The 18,405-nt window shown below is 37.5% G+C and overlaps 2 protein-coding genes across 2 annotated transcripts in view; one reads left to right on the forward strand and one right to left on the reverse strand.

Annotated features, from left to right (window-relative positions):
* Positions 1-2,046: 2,046 nt before the first annotated feature.
* On the forward strand, positions 2,047-14,253 carry Smp_170440 (hypothetical protein; the record flags this gene model as incomplete). Its single annotated transcript, XM_018795289.1, has 10 exons — positions 2,047-2,068; positions 3,930-4,249; positions 4,959-5,021; positions 5,700-5,775; positions 6,422-6,547; positions 10,211-10,308; positions 11,602-11,716; positions 13,297-13,394; positions 13,458-13,528; positions 14,040-14,253. The coding sequence occupies 10 exons, from the start codon at positions 2,047-2,049 to the stop codon at positions 14,095-14,097; spliced, it is 1,047 nt and encodes a 348-aa protein (XP_018649616.1). The 3' UTR covers positions 14,098-14,253.
* Positions 14,254-15,808: 1,555 nt separating this feature from the next.
* Positions 15,809-18,405, reverse strand: part of Smp_170450 (hypothetical protein) — a 38,517-nt gene continuing 35,920 nt past the window's right edge. Inside the window, exon 9 of the mRNA XM_018795290.1 lies at positions 15,809-16,654. Coding sequence (XP_018649617.1) covers positions 16,455-16,654 — 200 coding nt within the window. The 3' untranslated portion in view covers positions 15,809-16,454. The remainder of the gene's footprint in view (positions 16,655-18,405) is intronic.

Raw genomic sequence — 18,405 nt, forward strand, 5'->3', positions numbered from 1 at the left:
TTGAGGCGAGTCTATGATTTGGATGAATATTTAGATAACGAGTCAGAGTATGACAGAGGTCTGTGATGTCACTTCGTGTTGTTAGAGGCTTTTCTTTGACAAAATAGCCACCGTAAGTTCTGCTGACCAATCACCTGTCGCACACATTGGCACACTTCTGTTGAGGAGCTATAACGCAACTCTGTGTGTACCAGATCACACCAGTCTCACCACTGAAGATGCCATAGGTATTTGGAGTTCGACAACTCCTTTACACGTAACACCTATATAATCGAAGTATACCAACCCAGTCAAGTTATAAGTGAAGTGGTTCGAAGATGTATTCAGAAGGCTATCTATATATCGAGAAGCGTTTTGTCTAAGCTAGCTGGTAGTTGCCAGGGTTGAGTAGCAAAGCGCACCCACTCGTGATCTGGTGCGGATGTGTGACTAAGATCTTTCAAATAGGAGTGTCCAGTATAACTGATGAGGTTGGCATCATTTTCAAGGACTTACGGAACTATTTATTTTGAGCATTTGTTCACCGCTACATGCTAATCTGAATAGAAGTGCATGCTCAATTTGATTCACAAATACATACCTGTTTACCTCAGAGAATCAAGCCAGTTTTTTTGAAAAGCAGAGTATATCTATCTCCCTAAAAGTCTGTTCACCGTCTGTTGTTAATAACTTTGAAGATATAATTCTAATTCCTAATGTATGGGACCCATATTTAGTGATTTGTTTTTGGACAGTCTTTGATGCAGCATCCTTGTTTTTTTTTCCAAGTTGCTTATACAATTGATTCGTGGATTTGAGCTTACTTCTATATCTTTGATACAAAAAAACTGAAATTTCATCTCAAAATCTTTTAGGTTTCTTTCGTAAACTGAAGAAATGTTGAAGGTCAAATACACTGTCTCTCAAGGTAGTTCTGCATTCTGGGCAGATTGAAAACAGGTGTGGATCGAGCTCTTAACTGGGGTATTCGTATTCAGAGTAAGAGTCTTCGAGAAATTTGATCAGTCCTGGGCAAGTCACTTACCAAGAATATACTTAATTTGCTCTTCGATATTAGCCTGACATCTGAACAGTTTGAGCTCTAGCTTAATGTCAAATAAAGCCAATTGGTCTGTCACTTCTGATATACAAAATAACCAATATTTAAGCTCATCCATTTTTGCTAGTTATATTATATGGAATTTCTCAATATAAACATATATATGTCCAGTCAAGTAGTTCATTAGCATCCTATTGTTCACAATTAAAATATCTATTAAGATGATTTTAGTTTGTGATACAAAATACCTAAGGTTGCTTAAGGCTGTATTCTAAAGTGGCTAAACTTTCCACTGGACATCACTATACGAAACGTCTCATCCGAAATCTGTATGATACGTAAAACTCAATGAAATTGAAATACACTTGATCTCGTGATTTCTCTCCAAAGTCACACACTTAACGTGTATACTTTCGATGCACCAAATAGAAAAATGCTATGGTGGAGAATTATTTAAGACATTGATGAGTCGTATTGAGCATACACTATCCTTATTGTGATTTTTCTTCGCTTCTCCCCTATTTATTGTTTGTCACATGATAATTATTACATAATTTTCTGTATTGTTTAAATATTCTAGATTATCCTTTGAAGATTGGGAATTTGCTGGATCTCCCCTAAGTTTCTCTCCAGTTTATCACACCAAAATACTAACGTATGTCTACTCAAGTGTGGGCTAGTCCGAAAATCGAGCGTCGATGCAAAATTGAGACTCAAATTAGGTCACTAAACAGCGCTTACAAATGGCTTTCAGTTGATGTACTGGTGGGAATGTGTGTACTTATAGAATTGTAAGTTGGCTCAGTTGGTATATAGCTCTCACTAGTTATATTCAACCATTTTTCCGTCTGTTCTCGTTCCCTGTGGGATGGATGTCTTCGTATGAAAAGTTAAGTAAGTTATTGTTCATATTTTATTGGTCCACAGTATTGTCATCTTTTACTCTTCTTACCGCCTGCATTTCATACCATATATTCGTGATAATAAGTTCAACGTTGGTTCGAAGAATGGATTCAGGTAATTCTCATAGTAAGTCTCGTTTTACTACTAATACTCGAAGACCAGTCAGCTTTAAGATTGCACTCATCACCGCTAAACAAGTCACTCGTTGGTCCTTCTATGTTCTGCTCCAGTTTATTGAAGGACAGCTTAGACATCAGTTCTTGTGGAGCTACCTTTGGGAACTCATCATTTGAAATCACCAGTGGATCTCCTGCTAGATCAGCAGTTCCCTATGCAGATGTCGGTATTACACAGTCCATAAGTGAAAATCAACCTATTTGGAAACAATCAGGGATTGGTACAGTGTCACCGCAGCATAATCAGTCCCATAGCAATTTATCACAGCCACACTGTGGATCTTTTCGGGTTTCGGGAAGTCCGGGAGTTCAAGAAAATCGTAAGTGATTATTCCTAATAGTGTATTTATTATCTACCATTTAGCTGTTTGTTTCGCTGATGCAAATTATATTTGCATACTAGAGTAGCATGCACCTCTTTCTGTATCTGACTAAGCTATCGTTAACATAACCTAGTGTTACAATGCAATGAAAGAACAGAATTTTTTTAGAATCAGAAGCAACGTCATCTTGTTCATTTACAGTTGCACTCTTATCACACTGTGGTTTTCGTATTTTGATTTGCCACACTGATAATGTAAAGTTGCTGGTCTTTAGTACCAAACTACCACTAGTAGCTTTTTGTGACTCATTATATATACTTCCATGGAGCCCAAAGAAAGTTAGTTAATTCTTATTTCGATAATTATTATGAATCACTGGGTATTTTAAAAAGTAATATGTTTGAAAGATTAATGGTGTATAACCTAACTACATCTCTACACGACCTCAGTGGGTTTAGGGAATAGAAATGAGTGAGTGTTATGCACATTGTAACAGTGGTAAGGTAGTGACCACGAAGATTGGGATCAAGGTGACTATCCTCCTTTATTTGCATTCACAATCCGTTATAGTAGTTTATTCTATTGGTTCGTATCACAAAGTTTTATATACAAGCTAGGAAACACAAAATATTTATTCCCTTTTCTATCTCCATTTTTCGCTTCCACTATTATAGTTCCTTTTTTCTGCCATCGTAAAATGCCCAACCAGCTTTCGTTGATTAAATTTTTTATAACCTCACTTGAAGACTCATGCAAATGTATAATAAATACCTATATTAAGGTTTTTCATTATCTACGAGATGATTAAACCTCATGATATTTAAGACGAATTCTTTCTCCAGCACTAATTCAATATTTATACTGTTGTCAAGGGTATCATTTATTTATTTATTTAAACACGTAAACTTTGGTACAAGGAGGCACCAAATATATATGAGCCACACATCATTGGATTTTTGTGAAGTATGGGATACTGACCGGGCGCCAAAACCGAAACAAGTTGTTCCTCCAGGGGTCACTCCCTGGGCCTTGGACCCAGAGCTCTAATCCACATGACAGTGGAACAACGTTGGGGTATTCAGTCCCATGGTAGCCGGTGACCAACAATTCACCATTTGTTTCCTTAAGATTCTGGAGCCTATTTGCACCATTGGTTTGGAATCGGTGTTTTCTAACTGCACTAGGTGGTTCCTCTATATCCACCAACCCGGTTAAAGCGCTTGATATTCTCTCTTCTTGCTCTCAATTTCGAAAACAACAATAATTCCGCGAGAAGACAGTGAATAGGACTTTTCCAGTAATGGTCGTATGCACGAAGCCATGTGAGAGCATTTCGAGAGGGAGAGCTGATTCTGCCCACCCTTGGCCGTACTAGGGCGTTCGGGGGCAATGTGATAATGTAAACACATTATCGTGTAGTTTTACCACTTATTTTATCCAAGTTAATCAATTAAAAGTATTTTCTTGAAAATTTCCTTCGGACATCAGTTTCTCTCCTGGATTTGGCCCTCAGTCCAATTGTGAATTCTGGACTTGGCTCAGTGCTACCACCTTTTGGTAGCGGAGAGGCTCCTGGACAAAGTTCAGGGAACATACGTCGTTCTGTCACTTGGTCTTCTCCATTTTTAACATCAGGGACATCCCCACGATACCAATATCAGGCTGCTTATATTCAACCTACTAATCCTTGCCAACAATACTTGAATGATTCACAAAAATCTTTATCTGGACCAGCCTTTATCCCAAACAGTATAACTCCTGATTCTGGGAAAAGTGATCGTGAAATCAACGAACGTTCTGAAGATGAGGTAAGCATTTTGTTGAATGAATGCATGAGAAAGTAATATGTTGAGATTATTGTAGGTAAGGTGGAGCTTATCATCTGGAATAATCGACTTTCACAGAGTAAGTCGCAGGTTCGAACTTTACTCAGCCTTCGACTTAATAGAACAGAGAGCATCATCAGTCTTCCTATATATAGTCTTCCTGTATAACTCAGAGCCAATTACATAAAACCTAAACTTGTTAAATGAGCTATATTATTTGTATTACGTCAATAACAACAATCTTAGAGACATATAATCATTATATTCACCACGAAAAAGTAGCTTAGGATTAATCTATCTGCCGAGAGTCGAGCTGGTAACCTAGTGTTGTAAACACTAAGTCATTATCATAAAAGAATCATATTACCATTGTAATATACTATACTAATTAACTGAAGGGGTTTTGTGGAGATTTAGTATTTTCATCGGTTAAGGGCTCTGGCTCGAGACTGGTAAGTCCTGGGTTCGCATCTCGCTCGCGAGGCGGGATCGTGGATGCGCACTGCTAAGGAGTCCCATAATAGGACGAAACGGCCGTCCACTGCTTCCAGGTTTTCCATGGTTGTCTATCTTCAATTGACTCACACTTTCAAATATACTATACCCCTGTTATTTACTGAAATTATTCTCGGAACTCTAAATTTGTCATGTGGAATATTTCACTACTCTGTTATTTGTTTTCTGTTTACAGTATTGGATTGAAAATCAAGTTAGTAAAAGCGATTTAGATCGTTGGACTCTAAATCTTCGAAAGGTATGTAATCACTTAGATTTTAGTTTTATTTTGTGAATAATAACCTCCAAACATAATTGAATATTCATTCCACATTATGGTTATATGTTTGTGTGTGTTTATAGTGGGATATGCCTTGGTACGGCCAAGTGTGGATAAAGTCAGCTCCCCCTCTCGAAATGCTCTCACATGGCCATGTGCATACGACCATTGCCAGAGAAGTCCTATTTACTGCGGAATTACTGTTGTTTATGAAATTGAGAGGACCATAAGCGAATATCCGGCCCTTTAACCGGGTTGGTGGATATAGAGGATCTACCTAGGGAAGTTGGAAAACCATCATTCCAAACCAATGGTTCCAGGATCTTAATAAGACAAATAGCGTACGAACCTATTGTCGATCACCGGTCACCATATGACTGAATCTTCTAACGTTCCACTGTCTTGGGGATTAGATCACTGGGCCAAAGGCTCGGGGAGCGACCCCTTGAGAGAATCACCTGTTTCGGTTTTGGCACCCGGTCAGTATCGAGTGACGGAGTGTGGTGCATATATATTTGGTGCCTCCTTGTACCAATTCTCATGTGTTTAAATAAATAAGAGGCATAACTTAGGTGACATATTTTGTTATTTTAAAAATTAATTATACAGACCATTCTTATACTTAATAAAATCCATTTTTTTGAAAAAATATTTCAGTGGCTTCATGGTACAATCATTCGACGTATTGTCAATGAAATTGACACAATTAATCGGAATCTTGAAGAAGCTGGTGGTGATAAAACTCTTATTGGATGCAAGTTTTTATATCCAGTTTTTCTTTTCTTTAATGTATGCTTTCATGAATGATTGCAAGATTTACTGTCCGCTACCTCTTCAGCTGTGTATTATTATTATTATTATCCTTTAGTCTGCATAATCTCTCTATAATTTTGTTGAAATTAGTTCTGCTTAATGATAACTGGGACTCGAATCTAGTACCTTTCGCTTCAAACGCTATTGCGTTATCTACTCAGCTACTGAGTTCTGATATCCACTTGCTTATGCAGTAGGGTGAAGTTTAAATTCACTTGGGAAGATTCAAATAAACAATATCAAGTGAATTCTCAAGTCAATGCTTTCTCTTCATATGGAAGTTATAGAAAAATATTAAGTTCACTTATATATTATGCATGTAGGGAAACAAGGTGATTAATAAAAAAAGCAATTCACTCATTCTTTCAGAAAATGTTTGTTTTTTTGGAAGTTTCCCATTAATTATTTGTTGAATTCAGATATCAATAGTCGATAGATGGATAACTGTAATGGGGTTCGAACTTGCTGTGTAAAAGTTCTAAAAGACACTTTTTTTTTTATACCAAACTTCAATAGTTTCAGTGTCGTTATCATCTTACTCATATTTTGTTTTTTTTCGATTCTAGCCACGAGTTTAGCTACACTTCAACAATTCTCCTCTCTTAAATACCAATACTTACCAACACTTCCAGTGTTATTGGCATTTTTAGATTTTATGAAAGATCAAGGATATTTGGTGAATCGATTACACGGTAAGTTTTTCGTGTCCAGATATTTTAAACTGGCTTTATAATATTTCTATATGAAATCTGATTTGAGTGACTTTGAGTTGTTTTTGCCGTCATTGTAGTGTGGGTTAAACCCCAAAATGCCCTGGTATGGCCAAGAGTTGAGAGGGTCCGCTCTCCCTCTGGAAATGCTTTCACATGGCCACGCGTATATAGCCTCTGCCACGGAAGTCCTACTCACTGCATTTTCGTGGCATTACTGTTGTTTACGAAATTGAGAGGATGAAAAGCGAATGTCCGGCACTTTAACCGGGTTGGTGGACACGGATAGTCCACCTAGGGGAGTTGGCAAATCCTGATTCTAAACCAATGGTGCAAATGGGCTCCAGTATCCTGAGGGAACAAATGCCATATGAACCAATCGTTGGTCACCGGTTACCATGGGATTGCATCTCTTCACGATGCTCCACTGCCTTGTGGATCAGACCTTTGAGTCAACGGCTCCGGGTGTGGCCCCCTAAGAAAACCACCTGCTTTAGTTTGGGCACGTGGGCAGTATCACAACCCTCACACAAAACGAATGCGATCTGTGTGGCGCATATTTATCTGGTGCTTCCTTGTACCAATATTTATGTGTTTAAATAAATAAAATAAAATAACGGAATTAAATAAGTCCAATACAAGAATGGATATTTGAATACATATCTATTGTACATTCACTAATCTGGGCAGGAAATGAGAGGGATGAAACGAAAAGAAGAGAGCGAAGCGAGATGACGCGCAATGGAAGTGAGTGGGCCAACTCCATTTAATCAAGCGTTAATCATTATTTGTCGCCAAATAAAAATGAGTTACAGACATGTGATGAATAGGATAGGAAGTGTACACACATATACGCTCATATGAAAACAGTCAAGGTGGATAAGTGAGTAATTAACAAGGTCAAAACGTGATTGAATAAGAATGGATAAACTGTCATGTCCAGAAGCTAGAATAAACTATGTGGACATAACATAGTAACCCAAATTTATTTATTTATTATTTACTTAAACACATAAATATTGGTACAAGGATGCACCAGATACATATGCGCCCCACAAATCTCATTCGATTTGTGTCAGGGTTGTGATACTGCCCACGTGCCTAAACTAAAGCAGGTGATTTTCTTAAGGGGCCACTCAAAGGTCTGGTCCACAAGGCAGTGGAGCATCGTGAAGAGATGCAATCCCATGGTAACCGGTGACCAACGATTGGTTCATATGGCATTTGTTCCCTCAGGATACTGGAGCCCATTTGCACCATTGGTTTGTAATCAGGGTTTTCCAACTCTCCTAGATGGACTCTCCGTGTCCACCAACCCGGTTAAAGTGCCGGACATTCGCTTTTCATCCTCTCAATTTCGTAAACAACAGTAATGCCACGAAAATGCAGTGAGTAGGACTTCCGTGGCAGAGGCTATATACGCGTGGCCATGTGAAAGCATTTCGAGAGGGAGAGCGTCCTCTTCCCACTCTCGGCCGTACCAGGGCATTTGGGGGCTCTCCATTCCGTTATTCATCAATACTATTTAAGTCGATGAAATATGCGAGAATAGCATAAATGTATAATTCAACAATCAATCATACGATATTACTGGAGTCAGATTTCGGACCACTAAATCATTATGCAAATTATTATTTATTAACTAAATTACGTTATGTAGAAACTGAAAGTAACAACACGCAACACAACAAAATCATGTACTATTCTATCCAAATAACCTTCTCAACAATTGTAAAGATGAAGGAAATCCAAAGTTTGTTACAGCTTCGATTCTTGATGATACAATGCCTAATACGTGAATATTTATTAAGTAGTTTTAAGATCCAAGTTTCAGGCCTCCGAATTCATCTTTACGTACACAGTTCAGAAATTTCAAAATGGCTACTAATAAAAGCTTCTTTTTGTTTGATTGTGGTTGAATTTTCCGGTGACTGTTTTCCGTTATTAATGTCACACTACTGTTTGGATTATGAATACAGTGATCTTGAGTGCTCTTTGAGGCATGGCTTAGAATCGATCACAATGGCGTAGGTGTAATACACACTCTCTGTCTTCCCTTAAACTGCGAGATTAAAATGACCTTATACCTTTGTTTCTACTAACTAGTTCTTTCTTCTTGTATCATATCCTTATAAACAATCTTTCTTTTCAGAAGGGGTTTTGTGGAGATTTAGTATTTTCATAGTTGCAAGCGTGAGTCAATTGAAGCTAGACCACCAAGGAAAGCCTGGAAGCACTGGACGGCCGTTTCGTTCTATTGCGGCACTCCTCAGCAGTGGTGTAGCTTCAATTGACTCACGCTTGCAACTATGAAAATCTTTCTTTTATATGTTAACATCACTAAATTAACTACTTCTATGAATTTTGGTGTTCATGCTGTTATGCTAATATGGTGTGGCAACTTGGACCGATGCATATATGTGCCTGGTCCTATGTTGTAGCTGACTGACTGACTGTTTGGATTAAACTTACATCATGAACAAACAATGAAGAAAACGTTATTTGTCATTTCAATTTAACTAAACTAACTTTTAACTTTGTCACCTAAATATAATATATTCAACGGGTTTACAAACACAGGTAGTATTGTATATTGAGATGGTAGAGAAGATTTGTAGCTCAGGTGGGTGATTTTAATGTAGGTTTGTTCCCTGAGCTGGATGGTTCGGTCGTGGGGCTTTCATCGTCCTTCTGAACGACATCATCAGCACAAACTTCAGGTAGAAGTGAAGTGTATTATTGGGGTGGGGGGCGATAGAGTTGTGCACTTGCTCACTAATTGTATTTTTCTAAAAAAATCTGGGATCAACGGGTAAGTAATAGTGAGGTTAGACACAGGGTGTTAGGGAATGATGGTAAGTCAGTTGATGAGGTTGTGAACCTTCGTCAACTGAGATGGTTGGGTCACGTGTTACGTATATCTGAACACTGATTACCACGACGCGCAATGCTGACTAGTATTGAGGATGGTTGGAAAAGAGTTAAGGGCAGCCAAACCAAAACATGGCATCAGAGCATAAAGTCACTAACTTCTAGTGTGAGCCATGTTGGCAGATACAGACTACTTGGTTTGAGTCCATGTGACTATCATAACCAATGGTTGGAGACTCTAGGTGACATCGCTCAGAATCGATTACAATGGCGTAGGTGTATACACTCTTTATCTTCCCTCAAATCCTTAAGATTAAAATTGCTTCATATCTGTCTCCCTTCCTATACTATATCCTTATATACAACCTTTCTTTCATATACTACCACCACTAAATTAACTACTTCTATGAATTCAGTGTTCATCTTGTTGTGCTAATGAGTGAGGTATGACAACTTGGATTGATGCATATGTGCATGGTCCTACGTTGTAGCTGACTGACTAACTAACTCTGTGATAACAAATATAATGTCTAATAATGCAATTGTATTTAGTCTATTTTTAATTATGAAGTGTATTATAGGAATCTCCATGTCTTTTTATTGCTGTTGACTTGTGTATTTAATATATCCTCTTCACCTACTACTACCCCCCCTCCTCTCGCTTTCTCTATTCTGATTTATGTTTAATTTTTGTTATTCCCGTTATCATCATCATCATCATCATCATCATCATCATCATCATCATCATCATCATCATCATCATCATTTACATAGAATTGGCTAGAGAAACCTGTCTTCAAGAGTTTCGTTGGGATTCTGGATCAAAAAGTACTGAATGGCCATGGAAAGAACATTTACCATCTGATAGCATTGTGAGTTATGATATTTTCGCTGTATTATTTATTACTTTTTTGCATTGGTCGTTCAGTATTCAACATAAACGTACATAAATACTTTTGTGTGTCGTAGAACTGTAAAGTGAGTAAAACTTTAAACTATAATTAAGATATTTAATGAAGGTAACTGGGTTGAATTGGTTGTAAACCTTGATAAATTGTTCGTTTGGACATGGAAGGGTTTGAATGTGACCGAATTTGTCTCTTGTGCAGTTACGGGTATGAGGGCTAATATCACTTCCTGGCTGCCCACACCGTCGAAGGGTATTTCTTGAGGGACCTGAAAAAGAAGTTGGATTAGTGTTGATCTTAACGACCTGAGAGCGTGACGGCAGTGCCCAAGGGACAACTGCTTGAGGTCGGTCACATACGACCTTTTTGTGGGTAGTTTTTGTGTTAGTTCCGTTCTCCCAACGACCTTACCGCCGTAGACGGAAATCCGTGGGATAAGACGAGCTGTGCATTGTTAGGGTCGACCTTTTCTAACCTCACCCCTCCTTGTGGGAAGGCAGCATCTCTGTTATGCTGGTTGTCTGAAGGAAACACCTTACTGCCGTCATGCCTCTGTACAGTCAGCAGTACGACTTCGCCTTCGGACCGACCTGTCTGGCATGGTAGAACCTTGAAGAACGATTGTTCCAGCCAGTATAGCTCGATTGGTTCATCACGATAGGCAAGCTTGACCACCACGTCAAGGTAGCAGCAACGGTCGGGTCGTTTGGAAATGGCTACTTACTGAGAAATTCAAGTATTGGACAGTATAGAGGGAAAGAAATTAGAACATGTGACATAAAATCATTGTGTCAATTTTGATGCAGATAATCTGGTTTGTGATTTGTGCAATGATTTTGATCTATTATAGGAGACTTTAGGTTAGTTGCTGTGTTGTTAATTTCATAGCGATAGCACAGATCTTGAATTTTACTATTATTTCATACTTGTTATTGTTAATATTGTAATCTCTAAGGTAGATGGCATAGTTCTTGAGCTTTTGTTATTCTTCAAAGAGAAGTGAGCTGTTAGGACTTCCTCACAATTAGCTAATAGTTTGTTTTGTTGACTTGGAATTTGATTACTTTTTATTATTCATATGATTAATGAAAGCTCCACAACTGTAAACGGTCAGGATCAAGGACCACAACATTTCCATTCTAAATATTCTCCCTCATCACGTTACATTCTATCCCTACTATTCATTTGTGTCTTTTGTATTATATTTCTTATATTAACCCCCTCCCACTTATGTGTTTTTTTTCTCTCTCTCTCTAGATTCTGTTACATTTATTTGCTACTTATATGGATACACGTATGCCACCACATCCCAAATGTTTATCTGGTCGTGTATTTAGTCAATTGAATGTTGTTCGACTTCCAGATAAACCTGGTTAGTTGACTCATGTTCATGCATTTTAACGGTCGGATTGTTTTATATTCTGTTCCAGTGCCTAAACTATAATTATTAATAATAATAGTATCAGTAGGAGTATATAGAAAGACATTCAGTACATGAAGGCACCGAAAGTTTTGCCGTACAAAGTGAAGTGGTGTATAGTAGTAAAAAATGACATCGTACAATCAGTGATTCTTTTCAAAAATAAGTTTGTTTGTATTAAATGATACAGTTTAAGTGAGAATAATACCGAAGCAGATTTGCTTTAGTCAATATAAAGTCTCATGCTGTTTGTAAACATAACAGTAGAAAACTACAACAGTTACGGAATTGCATGATTTTTAAGACATTATTCAAAAGATCTTGATCAACTCATGAAATCTAGTTCTATACAACTATTTGATATAGTTAAGATCATGAGTCAATTGAAGCTAGACCACCAAAAAAAACCTGGAAGCACTGCTTGACGGCCGTTTCGTCCTATTGTGGAACTTCTCAGTAGGGCGCATCCACGACCTCGCCTCTCAGGATTGTTGTTGTATACTAACTGTCTGATTTTCCTATTCAATCTTATTATCAACAAACAAACCATTAACAAAATACCATAGTATGTTTTTGAAATTACGAAATTTATGACATTTTCAACACCTTCATGCATTAAAAATACATTGCTAGGTTGTATTCGGTAATATCAATGGATGCGAGTGATACCTCGGTGACAATGATATCCAAACACTAGAGGTTGTTTAACACCCTAAACCTGGAAAGTATATTAATAAAGGCTGCCGACATCTCAAGTGCAACTATCAACAAACTTATACCTTGGTATTTATTGTATACTGTAAGTCAAGACAATGGATTAACGGTTAAATATTGAAATACCACTCACACAACTAAATTGTAGTTCAAAACCAACTTTTCCAAAAGTGATGTATAACAGTCACTTCATTCTCAGATGACAACTACATATGTAAGAGATTGTAAAGTCTTGATCTAGTTGTTATCAATATAAACATTTATATCTATATTAAATAATCTTATTGATCGCCCCCAAATGCTCTGGTACAGCCGAGAGTGGGGAGAGTAAGCTCTCCCTTTTGAAATGCTCTCACATGGCCACGCGAATATTTAGCCTCTGCCAGGGAAGTCCTACTCACTGCCTTCTCTCGGAGTTAATGTTGTTTACGAAATTGAGAGGACGAAAGGCGAATATCCGGCGCTTTAACCGGGTTAGTGGACACTGCGAGTCAACCTAGGGCAGTTGGAAAACCCTGATTCTAAACCAATAGTGCACATGGGCTCCAGTATCCTAGAGGAACAAATGGCGTATGAACCTATTGTTGGTCACCGAATACCATGGGACCGTATCTCCTCATAATGCTCCACTGCCTTGTGGATCGGATCTTTAGATCGAAGGCTTCAGGTGTGACCCCTACTTCGAATCGGGCACCCGAGTAGTATCATAACTTTCACAAAAATCAAATGAAACAATAATCTTATAGAATGATTCTTTTTATAAACTAATTTACTTACCTTGTTATGTTTTGTTTGTTTTCTTCTCATTGTATTTATAGATTTAAAAAGCAAACATAATTGTCAATTTTATCAAGTTGCTGTACAACCACCACAATTCAAATTGGTATTAAATGGAAGAATATACAATTTGATTTCCGTAAATTTTCCTCTTTTTTTTGTTGTTGATTGATTGACAACTATTTAATGTTACTTTTTCTAGGGTCCCAAAAATATCTACCATGCTATCTTATTATTCTTTCATTATTATGTAACAAGGAATGAAAAATTTAGGTAAGTTGTTGTATATAACATAAATTATATTTTAGATCAGAAGGGGGTTTTGGTGGAGATTTTCAGTATTTTTTTTTCATAGTTGAAAGCATGAGTTAATTAAAGCTAGATCACCAAAAAAAAAACCTGAATGGCCGTTTCGTCCTATTTTGGGACACCTCGACAATGCGCATCCACTATCCTGCCTCGCTTACTGCTGAGGAGTTTCACAAGAGGATGAAACGGCCGTCAAGCAATGCTTCCAGTTTTTCCGTGGTGGTCTAGTTTCAATTGACTCACGCTTTCAACTATGAAAGTTCTTTAATTGTTAAGCCATTGGTACACAATAAGCTGACACGATTTATAGTACTTCCTTGATGAAATATCCAGGACCTAGATTTCGTGCTTGTTAAGACTTGCAAGCATCTCTTACTTAAATATAAAAGGAATCCATATTCCTCTTTGAATTTGTACATGAATCACTTAGATTCACAGTCTGAATGTGTGATTTTTGTTTCTCTCTCTTTCATAGATCCGTTTCACTTGGTCCATCAGGTTTAAATGTTGCATGGATATTTTCTAAAAATTGATTGTAACTATCACCACCAACAACAACAAAGAAGAGAAAGATATTAACTGTAAAATAATTTTTTGTATTGTGTATATGTATTCTCCTATTCTAATTATTGATGTTTCATGTTTATCCTTTGTATTCAAAATGTAGAGTTCGTGTTGAATCCAAAGAACCTCTTGTTTTGTTTTCTTTTTGTACATCTCAGTCAACCTGTAAACATAGTTGAAAGCGTAAGTCAATTAAAGCTAGACCACCAAGAAAAACCTGGCAGTACTGGACGACCGTTTCGTCCTATTGCGGGACTCCTCAGCAATGCGCATCCATGACCTCGTCTCGCGAGATTCAAACCTAGGACCTACCAGTCTCGCACCAGACTCACGCTTTTAACTACGAAAATACTGAAATCTCCACAAAACCCCTTCTGATAAATTGTAAACAATCCATTAACATACTTTTTCCAAAAAAATGAAGAATGATCCATATACACTCATCACCATATCTCTTGAATAAGTTGGTTCATTTCACCAAAGATGACGATATTCACCTATTAAATGTATCATTTAAAGGTTGAAATGAATTTAATCTATAGAGCTTCTAGCAATGTTTCCCTAATATGGCCTTATTTCGCGTGTAAATTACCAGTCACCATAAACATATTGATGATCCCACAAGAGTAGTATTTAATCATCGTGAGCTATCAGATAATCCATACGAGATATCTTCAGAGTCGCACAACAAATAAAATATAAGTACACATAGACTATGATAAATGGATTAACCACCTAGCCAATATCGCCACTCATATATCCCTTCACGAACATTCGCATACCTGGCAAACATCATTAATCACAATTGATTGATCACTGTATGGTGATCAATGTCATGCGTGTCAAGTCCTTCTTAGTGCTGATCGAATGCTATCGATGAAGTTGCAATGTGGCCACCAGTCTAGTTGGCTTGACACTGCGTGCACTATGTTGACATAAGATGGTGGTTGGACGTGGTCAACAGGAAACCTTGAACCCGGGTTTCGTGTTACTTGACAATCGTCAGTAAGGTGTACCTGTAATCTTGAGGGGACTGGTGCTCCCTGACGGATTCGACCCTGTTGACCACCATCTTATCTCAAGCATGATTAATGAACAAGGAGGATCGGATGTAGACGTAAAGGCGAGGATTGGGAAAACAAACACAGCGTCCCTACAGTTGAAGAACATATAGAATTCAAAACAACTGTCAACCAATATCAAAGTGAGAATCTTCAATACAAACGTCGAGACAGCCTTACTGTACGGAGGTGAAACGTAGAGAATTACCACAACCATTATCAAGAAGGTACAAGTATTTATAGGCAATCGTTCATACAAGATACTCAATATCCGTTTTCCAGATACCATCGGCAACAGCCTACTGTGGGAAAGGACAAACCACGTTCCAGCTAAAGAGGAAACTAGGAAAAGACGTTCGAAGTGCATAGGACATACATCAAGGAAATCACGAGGTATGCACTAACTTAGAATCTTGAAACGAAACAGATAAGAGGAAAACCAAATAACACACTACGTCGGGAAATGGAAGCAGATATGTAAACGCCTGTCCAGGACAAGGTTGGATAGAGAGTTCGGGTGGACGATCTATACTCCTCTAATCAATTCCCGCCGCTTAAATTTCCCCTCTGTTTAGTTAGATTAATCCCAAGTAACAAATAAGTAAATCATATACCATAGAAAAAAGTATATATATTTCGACCCATAACATTTGATAAAGTAAAAATCCCAATTAAAATGCTTTTTGAAATAAATAATAAAAAAAAACAACTGAAAAATCAATAATAATAACATGACAATGACCATAGTTAACCTCAATACAATAACACAGACATAGGGAGAGAAAGCTGGCGAGAAATAGAAGAAAAGCAAAGGGACCATTGACAACAGAATGTTTGACAAAAATTTAATCGACAATTAAAATAAGGATGGTTACTAAATGTTTATGTTTACAAATAAATAAAAGAACAATTTGATTATGCATTGTAGAGAGTTTTTTTTTTGGGATAATAATTTATTATAGAATAACAGGATAACATTCAACAAAATGCGGAAACAGAGTAAAAGATAACTCTTGATTATTATACTACTATATTTGTAATTAAGTAGGCAAATGAGGAAAAACAAAACATGAGAGAATGAAATAAAATTCAAAAACAATAAACTACTACTAATAATCATGGTAGTAGTGGTAGTAGTATAAAGCGTCTCATATATTCATTTGAGGAAATGTCGTCTATGTAGATAACCTTAAATATGATATGGGTATATATATGCATATGTGAGTGTGTGTGTGTGTATGGATGGATGGATGGATAGTTCACATTCATTCATTTAATGGACATGATGGTAAATGAACTGTCCCAAAATAATTTAATTCATATAAACTACAAAATACAAGTACAATTATATAACCAATCAATAATGCATAACCATAAGTTTTAGTTAAACGCCAACGATTGATATGGGTTGCCATTAAAAGATAAATCACGGTTGAGAATAAGGTTAATGTTGAATATAGTAAACCTAAACGCGAACAATAACAAAAAAAAGAAGAAAAGAGAAGGTTTATGAAAGTTGTTGAATTTAATAGTTTATTACGAACTGAAAACTAACAAGTACTGAACATCATCACAAGGGTGTTTTTGTGGAGACTCCTCGGCATTGCGCATACACGATCCCGCCTTTTGGGATTCGAATCAAGTCTAGCTTCAATTGACTTATGACCTTAACTATAAAGTTAATAAAATCTCTACAAAAACCTCCGTGTGATAATGATCATATGCTTACTAGTGACAGGCTCCATGAGGTAATTCCTGGACTTCTAATAAGAAGTTGTGGCCAGTGGAGCTAATCCATGTCAGGTAAAGACAGGTATCTACCTCAGTACAATAGAAGTTAGTCGCGCAATTTTGTGGATTGGTTGAGGTTAGACATTAACATCGCTGAATGCCGGCTAAATGGTCTATCGGTTAAGCGCGCTGGCGCGACACTGGTAGGCCCTGGGTTCGAATCTTGCGAGGCTGGATCGCCCATGCGCACTGCTGAGGAGTCCCGCAATAGGACAAAACGGCCGTCAAACAGTGCTTCCAGGTTTTCCATGGTGGTCTAACGTCAGTTGACTCATGATCTTAACTATAAAAGTACTGAACAGTTGTTTACTCCTACTATTGGACTTTTGAGGACTAGTTAGCAATACTAATAATAGTCAGGTCATTCCTAGTGACTAAATTCAAGAGCTGATTATTGACAGAGTTCAATTAAGTTGGGTTCCAGGTTAATGGGGTAACCTATGTTTGTTTTTTTTAGTTCGATAGATTTCAACTTTTATCGTTGTTGTCGGTTGTGTTTTTACTTTTGATAATGGTCACAACTTATGTGAACTTTGATAAACTAATCTGCAAAATTGGTATCGGGTGAAGATGAAAAGTAGTGGGTAGTTGGAAAATCAAGATCAATGACTAACTCCAACTATTTAGAGTACTCTTTAGTTTTCAATGGTTCCTTAGCTATAGTGAAAACTATTTACAGTAGTGTCTAACATTGCATATATGATCAAATTCTGTATGTGAGATGCTGACCGACGACGGAGTTTGGTCATATCGAAGGCGGAAAAATAAATTGTGTTTGTTTACGCGGTTGTTCATCTTAAACATCTATCTAAGCTATACAGATTCGTGAAAATGGACAACACATAAATAGCTTGAATCTAAGGCTTCACACGGTTAATTAGAATTTATTTACTCAAGAACATAAACACTTGTATAAAGAGACACCAAATATATATGCGCAACACTTCTTCATTTGATTTGTGTGAGGGCTGTGATACTGACTGAGCGCCAAAACCGAAGCAGCTAGTTTTCTTAGGGGGTCACACCCCGAGCCTTCGGCCTACAGGTCTAATCCACAATGTAGTGGAGCAACTTCAGGAGATGCAGTCACATGATCCTCGGTGACCAAAAATAGGTTCATACGTCATTTGTTTTCTCTGGAGCTCATGTGCAACAGTGGTTTGGAATGAGGGTTTTCCAACTCCCCTACGTAGACTTTCCGTATCTACCAAACCAGTTAAAGCACCGGGCATCAGCTTTCCGTCCTCTTAATTTCGTAAACAACAATAATGCCACGAGAAGGCAGTGACTTCCCTGGAAGAGGCTATATACGAGTGGCCATGCGAGAGCACTTCGATAGGGGCATCGGACTGAGTTCACATACTTTCCTAAAATTAAATTCCACTTCATATAACAATACATTGAATCCTGTTAATATGAATGTTA

Source organism: Schistosoma mansoni, chromosome 2 (genome assembly GCF_000237925.1).
Source record: "Schistosoma mansoni strain Puerto Rico chromosome 2, complete genome".
In the NCBI taxonomy this organism is placed as follows: Eukaryota; Metazoa; Platyhelminthes; class Trematoda; order Strigeidida; family Schistosomatidae; genus Schistosoma; species Schistosoma mansoni.